Raw genomic sequence first — 10,201 nt, 5'->3', positions numbered from 1 at the left:
TCACACCACAGACCATCAAAAGAAAGGTCCAATGGGAAGGGAGACTATTCATCTTTGCAGAGCCAGAGAAATTGCACCTTGGCAGTGATACAAGATTTTCTTTTTTATTCCCATTAATGTCTATGCAGACATTATAAACTATAGCCTTCCTTGTCCACCCCTCACCTTCCATTTCCTGAGCTTTCTTATTTAGAAGAAAACTGGGCTCAGACTTCAAAAGTTGTTTTCTTTTTCTTTGGTGAAAATTCTGCTCATCCAACAACTGCAGTAAGAAGCTGAAGAGTATCTCAAAAAAAAAATAAAATCCTATAAAATAAACTGGTGGCTTTCCAGTTAGGTGAACTCTAGAGAGAGCATTGATTTTATTTTTCTTACTTGAATACAGTTACTAAGTTATTCAACTGATTTGTCTTTCAGTTCAGAATCACCCTATATTATAACTCCTTTATTCATATGTAGCATAGTACTTCGTTGTATACACATACATTTGTAGGCAGCTTTCATTAACTGAACTAGGAAACTGCATTATTAAAGTGCAATCTATACAACAGACTGCTTTTTCTGAGCAACTCAGTTAACTTTACAACTCTCTTGAGAAATTAGTCATAGCTACTTAACTTTGTCTTCATTTGCTTTTAAATATAATCTATTTTGTTAGTTAAGTACTAGACATCAGACCATTTTATCTTCACTGGTACTAAAAAAACGCATCTGCCTGAATGTAAAAATACAATTCAGAAAATGCTGTATTGCCTGGAAGTACACACAGTGTTCTGTAGATCAAAAGAAGGGAGAGATCAGGCATGGCCGATCAGGTGTCCTTGAGTGACTAGAGGTACCAGCTAGTACTTGGAGTACTTAGAGATGCTTCTCAGTGGTCCCTTGGTGTTCCTTGCATTAATTTTTTATTCGTATTTAGATCACATTTTGTACACATTGAATTTAGGTATTGATTAAACAGAAAACCTTGCCACAGTGTACAGTTAATTTATATATGTAAAGGGATCCAGGTGGCCAAGGAGATGTACTTGCTTCTCCACTGCCTGTATAGAGAACTGCTGTATGACTCAGTATTTCTAACTGGAAAATTGAGTGGGAGGTTTCTAGAGTTTATCAATATTACTGTTTGTGTTTTCCCTCCATACATTGTTTGTAAGGGAGTTTAGCTAGGTTCATGCAGTACTGTCTTTAAGGTCATCCTATGCTTTTTATGCTGGTCAGTTACCATTGCTGGTTATACCTTTTTTGGTCTAGTCTCACTCTTGTCCAACTTGACAGGGGCCAGAGCCCAAACCATGTTACATAGGCTATTAAGGTACCCCTCGCTTCTGTTATACAGCTTTTGATTACAGCTTTTTCTGCACAGTTGGTAAGAGCTTTCATAGCAAAATGAAGAGCGCTTCCCACCAGAAAAGCCACATCATCTTCATCTTCATTTATTCTCTGAAACGGATCTGCTGGGTGGGGAGGGAAATAGAGGAAAAGAAATGGACTTGTAGGGTTATAGCCTGGAGAAATGACAAGGCAGAAGCCTACTCTGACTCAGAATTTCATTCTAATGAATGAAATGATGCACAGCATGGAGTCTTCTCAGAGCAGGTGCCTGACAGAAGGACAGGAGGAATTTTTATACAATTGCATGCTGATTAGAACACTAGATTAGGAAGTGGCAAGCTTGGTTAAGTTTCCCTTGGTCTGAAAAAATTTGAATTTGTTCTTTCCAGGAGAATGCATATGAGAATTTACAGCAAACCCTGGATGGTGCTCATCTCCACCCTATGTGTTGAAACTGGACTGCTGTTCAGGAAAAAATAAATCAAGATTTAGGAGAAGAGAAACGCAGAAGTATTTGTATTTTCCATTAGCCAATTGTGTTTCATTCAATTACTTACTGACAAAAGCAGAAATACTTACTGAAGCAGCACAGATAAAACAGCTGTTGGTCTGAGTTAGAAACCATTTCATCCTTTTCCTGGAAAATTTTTTAAGTCAGTAGCTTAGTGACACATTTCTGAATGAACTCCACGCTAGCCACAGGAATTAACGATATTTTGAACACAATTTCAATCTACATATTCACTTACGTTCTTACATGTTACATCTACACTAAGTATGGCAATAGGCTTTGAGCAGCCTAATTCAGGTGCTGGAAGCCAGCACAGAGTTTCATGTGGGCTGAATTACCCCATTGAGAATCTGAAAAGCCTGGTTAATTAGCTTCCTTGCCTGTCAGTCTCTTGTTTCCATCTATTTTCTCCCTTCAGCTGGTTCAGTCATAAAACTGTAATCTGTTTTTCTATGGCTGTGAAGATGATACTTATAATTTACTCCTCCATCTAGCTATCTCGGTATATTTTTTAATTTTGGTTGGTTGTATTCCTTATGTTTTGCAGTAGTCAATAACTTTATGAATCTGGACGGTACGTTTAGCAAGTTCATGTGCAGCTTTTGAAGAGCTGTCTGTACGTAGAGATTTGTAAGGCTGCACCTGGAGTATTCTGTCCAGTGATGCCCCCCTCAGAGAGAGCTAGATGTACTGGAAGAGCCCAGTGGAGGGCTACCAAGATGGTGAAAGGACTGGAGCAACTAACTCTTCTATAAGGAGAGGCTGAGAGAGCTGGGATGGTTCAGCCTGGAGAAGAGAAGGCTTGGGGCAAAATATCAGTGTGGGTAAATACCTGAAGAGAGAATATATAAAGGAGATGGAGCCAGGCTCTTTTCAGTGGCACCTACTGCCAGGACAAGAGCCAGTGGGCACAAGCTGAAATATAAGAGGCTCCCTCTGAACATCTGGAAATGTTTTTTTGCTGTGCAGATGGCTGAGCACTGGCACAGGTTGCCCAGAGAGGTCGTGGAGTCTTCCTCTTGGAGATCTTCAAAAGTCAGCTGGGCACAGTCCTGGGAAACCTGCCCTAGGTGGGCCTGCGTGAGCGGGGAGGGGGGGAATTGGACCGGATGACCTCCAGAGGTCCCTGCCAACCTAAACCATTCTCTGGTTCTGTGACAATTCATGGCAGCATTGATTGTTGATTTTGATTAACATCAGTTTACACTTTGTGGCAAAAAACTTTCCACTGCATATCTGAGAATTTTCTGTGCCCAGTGATCTTTATTTTCAGGCATTTGTTCTCGTTTAACAATTTCATTTCAAAAACCAGCTGTGACTGTCAGTTTGTACACACTACCCTTCTGCTGTAATCTCTCACAAGTTCTTTGTTCACTAATCCATGTCTGCTGAGAGCACCATGACGTTACTGACATCAAAGCAGAATCAAGCAGTGATGATTTAAAATGAAATATAAAACTGTTTTGAGTTCAAAAGCTTTTCTGTAGTCATCTCTTTTGCACCCAATTCAGAAGAAATGTTACATTTAAACTATTTTTATCCTGATTTTAAGCAAACTTATTTCTCGCGTTCATGTGCTGTTGTACACATCGAGCATCTGATGCTGTAAGCCTGAAAGTAAATTTTATAGGTTTAGCTTTGTGTTTTAGGCAAATGCGGTGTTTTGACAGTAGCTAAAAGCGTATTCTAGAGGAGAGATGTTACCTCTTGCAATGTAAATGTTGCTCAGCCTCAGCAATGCTGATGTTTATAGCTGACTGACAGGTGGTTGTGGGTCAGGGTGAGATAAAATGCAAGTCTGGATGTTGACATTAGTGTCTTTTTACCCTTTAATCGTATGTCACTGTAAAAGAAAATATCTTTCCAGAAGAAGTTGGCAATCATGTGACTTCTGGTGTTGTTTCTAGGAGCTGTAGCTATCATTTTACAGCAGTAGATCATGCTCCCACCTAAATAATACTCAACGGTGGATGTAGAACATGAGCTGAATTTATTTTTTGGTAAGTGTATACCTCATAGAATAGACAAATTTTGTTCATGATTGTTCTTATTTCATCCTAAATGAAAACAGAATAGTTGTGGGGGCTTTTCCACTGATTGTGAAGGCTTTTTGAAAGGTGAACCTTGGCTAGGGGTCAAACGAAAGCAAAATATGTAATTGCTGTAGCAATCTTTCATTGCAGGTTAGGACTGTAATCTGCTAATTTAAATAAGTTTCTTGACACATTTTTTTTAACCCCCTAGATATTGGCAAATGTAATCATTTTCATCTGTGGAAACTTGGCAGGAGCATACCACAAACACCTCATGGAACTGGCACTGCAGCAGACATATCAGGACACATGCAACTGCATCAAATCCCGTATCAAGCTGGAATTTGAGAAGCGGCAACAGGTAAAGTCACACTCATGTTTGGGTCTGTTTTGATGTTTTCACGCTATCACTTCCCTATTTGTCACTGTATGATCATGTTTGTCAGTGCAGGAACACTTATTGAATTACTGAAAGTGATTTGATGAAACACACAAAATCTTTTGTATGGGGTTTTGCACAATTTCCATCTGAATATAAGATGACATTATGATTATTTGTGTCATCATGTGCATATCTTCTTCTATTCTTCTTTCTTCTTCTATTTGTTTTATGAAAATATTTTTTTATAAGGGAAGTGGAAATGCTATATAGATAGTTTTTGTTTCTTGTTGTTGTCCTCATTGGATGAGCTGTGTGATGTACTTGTATGCTTTGGGAATCATCAGTTCTTCATGCCCCAGACTGGTACTGTAAAATCATTGCCAGAAGATATTACTGCACTGTTCTTGAAAAGTGTTTGAAACTACAATACTGATGAATCATGTGATATAGTTCTAGGGGTCAGGTATGTTAAGAAGAGCTAGGGGAATTGCATAATGAGACTATCTGTCATTTATTGTAGCAGCTGAATAAAAGGTTTCTCTGATTGCTTTATATAGTTCTTTGTCTCTTTGCAACTTCTTTACTGTGCCTATCATCCTGACAGATAGGTGTTTCATTTAAGAGAATTTGAAATACAAATTAGTTCATCAAGTAGTAAAGAAGATAGGTATATTTTGCTCTCAAGGTCACCAGACTGAAACTTCTATGAACTGTTAAGGGTCAGAGAATAGAGCCCGCTGATAAATATATCAAATTAATTAAGGCATGTACACACTTCAGTGCATTGCAGGTCTGCATTTGGACATTTTTGTTGTTAATAACAGATGGATCAATGAGTCATTAAACTGAAGTAAGCAAAGTATGCAATGAATATTAATGATTTTTCTGACCTCTGATAACTGGATCATCTGATCTTCTTACGTAGATTTCTTCAGCCTTTATCCTCTCAACCCTATAACATGCATCTTAACCCATGTCACAGTTTTTGCAGCTAAAAAGACAAGAGGATGCATATCTTGTCATAACACTTACAAATGCCAGATATTTAAATGTGAAAAGGTAAATGAGGATTAATTTGAGAAGAACTCTTCTCCAGAGTGATGTACTTCTGTGTCTGCAAGCTTTAGTCCAGAAGTGGATGTGCTTCAGTCTGTCTTTTAATACTGTTTGTTTGCTAAGATGATCATCCCCATTGTTAGTATTCAGGTAGCAAGTCAATAATATTGATGACTATTTATAGAGGAGAGAGATACATTGAAACACAAGGAGCAGGTGCATATTAAAAAACACTGGGTTTGATCAAAACCTTTATTAGCCTGTGAAAGGTTGGAGTCTTACCCTTGAAACGATATCTTTTTCACACACACAAAATAATAATTCAGTGAGAAGCATCACAAGCTACTTTTACACAAGTGCAGGGCGTAGGATGTGCTTCTAAATGCTTAGGGCTCTAGATCAAATTTGCACTCATGGACATCATGTCTTTTGTGATTGTTTATGTAAGAGGTACAATTCATATTCCAAATTACTCCATTAATTTCCTCCTAATTTGTTTTAGAATAGAGCCATCCAGATGTAGTTGGCTGTTACTTTTCAATTGTTTTCTTTGTCTTTGAATAACCTTTCTGTGAACACCAATTTTATATTAGTAGATATTTATATTGAATTACCACTCAACAATTATTCTAAAGAACTCAAGAGAAACACTGAATTCAGTGTTTTCAAGGGAGACTAACACATGTTAATATCTGGTGAAACAGAGGTGTGTGTATATATACCCAGATACAAGTTAGAAGTATTGTATCTACACTGCTGTGTGTTTCTGTGAAGGCAGAGCAAAGCCTGGCTACTCCCAAAGGTGATGACATCTCCGAGAAGGGTTGGGGTCTCACGAGCCCTGTCCCACAGTACAAGGTGGGCTGGCCAAAACCAGTACTGGCTGCAAGGGTCAAGTGAGAGTCCAGAACATCAAGAAAGTTTGTGGTGATGAGATCTGAGGCCAAGAAGGAAGGTCAGGGTCAGATCCAGCAATTGCTAGGCAGGTCTGAGGTGAAGCTGGGACGTCAACCAAGGACCAAGATATGACGGGTCCACAGCCAGGTCCTACAGCATAACTCAGGCAGGGCTGAAGACCCAGGGCTGAGCTGAAATGGGGCTTCTAGGCCCATGGGCAGAGGTGGTGGCTGGAGGCCCAGGTGAGGCTGTTCAGGCCTATGAATGTGCTCAAGGCCTTCACAATTTCATATGATTTATTGCATAGATGTAATACTTAGGCTTGGTTTGGGTTTGCCCTTTATAATATGTGCTTGCCTACAAGTGTATATGTTTAGATGTTTGTGTATTATGAGCCATGACTTTTATGAACTGTATTTATTTCTTTTTTGTCTGTGTTCTTTTTTTTTTAATCCCATTAGTGTTGTGAAAATCAGTTTCAAACTCCTGTGGCAAAAGGCGTTATTTTGGATGCCTGCTTTGGTGTTTCTCACGCAGCTTTTCTAACTTTTCAGTGTACATAAAACGAATTGTGAAACTATTCTGACCTCTGTAGATTTGCAAACTTATTTCAAGATACATATTTAAAATAGCCTCTCATTACATTATTTGTCTCACTGATACAGCCTGGCTGACAGTTTGTAGGGGTAATGACTCACTAACACTGAGTACAGGATCTTGATGCTGACAAGTAGTTAACATAATTGCTCTTCTCTCTATCTTCTGGTGCTTTGTATTATAAGGCATAGGAATAGTCTAAGAAGTTCTTACAACAGAGCGGAGAGATCTTTGTAAGGTGTTGGTGTTCAGTGGGTTCTCTAAAATGTTATCTTTAAAAAGGAGGCAGTATAATGATGGTTTTGGAAACAACACTCAGGTAGCAGATGAAAATGAATGAGATTTTAAATCATTGAATGGTATTTTAATTTTTTCACTGAAACATGGTGAACCATTCATTACAAGCACTGCAATACTTCAAAATTGCTTTAAAATGAGTCCAAAACAGAAAGACCTCATGCATTTCTGATACTTGAGGCCATTAGTGAAGAACAGAAACATTTGAAATATTTTATTTGGAGTGAATATTATAAAATGTGGATTCTTGTATGTTCAATTAATGTATTTTTAAAATGTAGCCTATTAATATTTTCAGGAACATAGCACAGTTTTTCTGAGGGCTTCCTGGCTTTCTTTCTTTTAGAGAATGGTTTGGTTGGAAGGGGCCTTAAAGATCACCCAGTTCCAACCCCCTGCCATGGGCAGGGACACTTCCCACCAGACCAGGTTGCCCAAAGCCCCATCCAGCCTGGCCTTGAACACCTCCAGGGGTGGAGCATTCACAGCTTCTCTGGGCATGCTAGGAGAAACTTCAAAACTCATCTGCACCAATTTTTAGGCCTCAACTACTGTGGGCAAAAGGGAGCGCACTGCGAATACAGAGCTCAGAATATATTCTGAGTCTAATTAAAGTCTTAACAATCTAGTGAAAATACAATTATTAGCAGTATTTCAGTTACAATAATAGTAACAGTCACAGTCCAAATTATCTAATTAACTCGGAAAAGTGTAAACAATTAAAACTGTTATGAAGAAAACCTTCTAATATCTTCCCTTTTTCTCTGCTGTTGTCCTCAGCCTTGTGTAGACATGCTGCCCAGCAATGGGGGATTGCCACTGCTAGTGTCAGGCCATGTGATTTGTACTGCGCTTGCAAGGCCTCAGGATGGATTGATAGATAGTTACACACACAAACCGTTTCCCAGTTGCCCATAAACAAGATTTTGAGTGTGACACTTTGCGTGCCCCTCGGGGTCCTGAGGTGAATGATACCGGTGTTACTTGAGCATAAAGCTGTGCGGGGGTGCCAGACCCTGCCTCGTGCCCTCCTGGAGCAAAGCTGGCACCGGACAGGCAGCAGGCCTCTGCCCACCAGGCCATGGCTCCTTCCACTAAAATCAGACCAAGGAAAGCTCAGAGAAGTCTAAATATGGTGTGTAAAGAAAGAGCTTCTAATGTTGTGGTAAAAAGTGTATTTTCTGGGCTACAGAGGCCTTGAGCACTTCATCTATTATTGAACTTAGATCTGTTTGGGTCAAGGTATTGGACAATGGTCCTGAGGTCCCTTCCAACCTGCTCCTTCTGTGAGCCTGTAGTTTTCTTTAATGTCTTTCTGAATGCTGAAAAACGCATGAATGCTGTGATTTCAAATGGAGACAAATGAAAAGATAGGTGTCTTCTTGCATCAAATCCTATAAAGGCAAATGAATGGTGTCTGTATAAGAAATCCTATTGGGTATTAACAAAATTCTTCCAGGTTTCTGACTCTTGCTTACTGAAGAGTAACACAAGAAATATGTAGCCATTTTTATTCCAACTTGTTGATGAGAATAGTAGTGATTTTGCAAGAAGTGTATGTTTGTTGTCAAAAGTGAAGTGATTTGAAAATTACATAGGGCATATCCGTACCCATTACTACTTCATTAAGTTTTTATTTCCCAGTCTCTGAAGAAGTATTATTGAGAATTGAAATGGATTAAATAAGCATGATGGTATTATGATTAGAAGAATGTTTTCTAATTATTTTTGAGTCTGCAATTAATTTTCCTCAGAGGTTCAATATTTCAACAGAAAATCCAAAACTTCATTTAAAAAAAAATATTTGAATAGGTTCCTGGTTTTCAACTGGAGACTTGAAAGTACTTCTTTTGATTCTGCATTTCAGAAATGTTTCTTTACTGTTTTCATGCTAAGTCATTTCACATGATCAGTATTTTTAAATAGTAAATCAGTACACATTGGTAAATTTAAATTAATATATGCATTGGTTGGTATAAACTTAATGGTGTTGTGCATAAAATCTTTAGATACAGATATGTTCAATGCAGATGGGCAAAAAGTGGGTCACTTGTTCAAGGTCCAAAATATGAATTTATGAGCCTGCTTTGGGCACTGAGTTTTGATGGGTCCATCTGTCTTAGTTTGTTTTGAGCTATGTTATGTTTTAGAAAGCACATTTCACTGATAAATTTCATATGGCTAATAACATACTTTTATAGGGTATATCAGTTGCCTATGGTTGAAAATAATGACTATACAATGACTAAATAAAATGACTATATAATATTTGTGATACCTTTCTGCCTTTTCCATCGCAGTTATCCTTCTCATCCTACAGTAGCTGTTTAGTACCGTTATTTCTGTTTATGACCCCTATAATGTGTTTCATGGACATTATAATGGTGATTATGGTTTAGTGTAACGTGTGAAAGAGGTAAAATATCACATGAAAGTCAACATTAGCATTGTACAACAATGTACAACAAAGCAGGAAGCTTGATTTAGTAGAAGTGGTAATAGGGACAATAACTTAAGTTATTGTAAGTATTAATACTTTCTATTGTATGCTTCTATATTCTGTAACTGTAATTTGATGTGGAAGATCATTTTTAAATTATTTCATTCAAAAATCACTGTCACATGCATCTTTGCTTTATTAGGTCTGTCAGAGAAATGGACGCATATATAACAGCCTCACAGTTTAATCATTTTGGAAAGACAATTATTCTTTTAATTCTGTTTTATCAGTGTCAGTGGTTCAAGATTATTTTTGGCTTTAGACATTAACAAAGGTCTTTGAAATAGGGTGTTTGGTTTTTCTAAGGAGTTGTTACTGGTCCGAGCTGGACAAATTCTGATAATGAGGTGTATCCAGAATGATATTTTGGGCTTGTCCCTATTGACCACCATTTTCTTACTAGAGATTTATTTACAAAGCCCAGTTCATCAGAGCTAGACAACCTGTTTTTCAGCTCTTTACAGGAAAGTCTTGTGTTTTCTAAATATTGTTAGGGATTGCTTTGTCAGGATATTGGTGACTACAGTGGAACAATGTTCTTTCCAATCTCTGGAACATACATTTAATTTTTGAATATTTCTGGGGAAAAAAAG

At 38.1% G+C, this 10,201-nt stretch overlaps 1 protein-coding gene across 3 annotated transcripts in view; it reads left to right on the top strand.

Moving 5' to 3' along the window:
* The window catches only part of ADCY2 (adenylate cyclase 2), a 211,923-nt gene that overhangs the window by 91,849 nt on the left and 109,873 nt on the right, over window positions 1–10,201 (top strand). For 2 of the 3 annotated variants that reach the window (XM_080578375.1, XM_080578374.1), the window contains exon 4: window positions 4,091–4,240. In XM_080578375.1, the coding sequence (XP_080434501.1) occupies window positions 4,091–4,240 (150 nt within the window). Of the gene's footprint in view, window positions 1–3,602; window positions 3,847–4,090; window positions 4,241–10,201 lie in introns of those variants that run through there. The other variant, XM_080578376.1, reaches the window with a different exon arrangement.

Source organism: Anser brachyrhynchus (genome assembly GCF_964034855.1).
Source record: "Anser brachyrhynchus genome assembly, chromosome: 2".
NCBI lineage: Eukaryota > Metazoa > Chordata > Aves > Anseriformes > Anatidae > Anser > Anser brachyrhynchus.
This window is presented reverse-complemented; position numbering and strand designations above follow the sequence as displayed.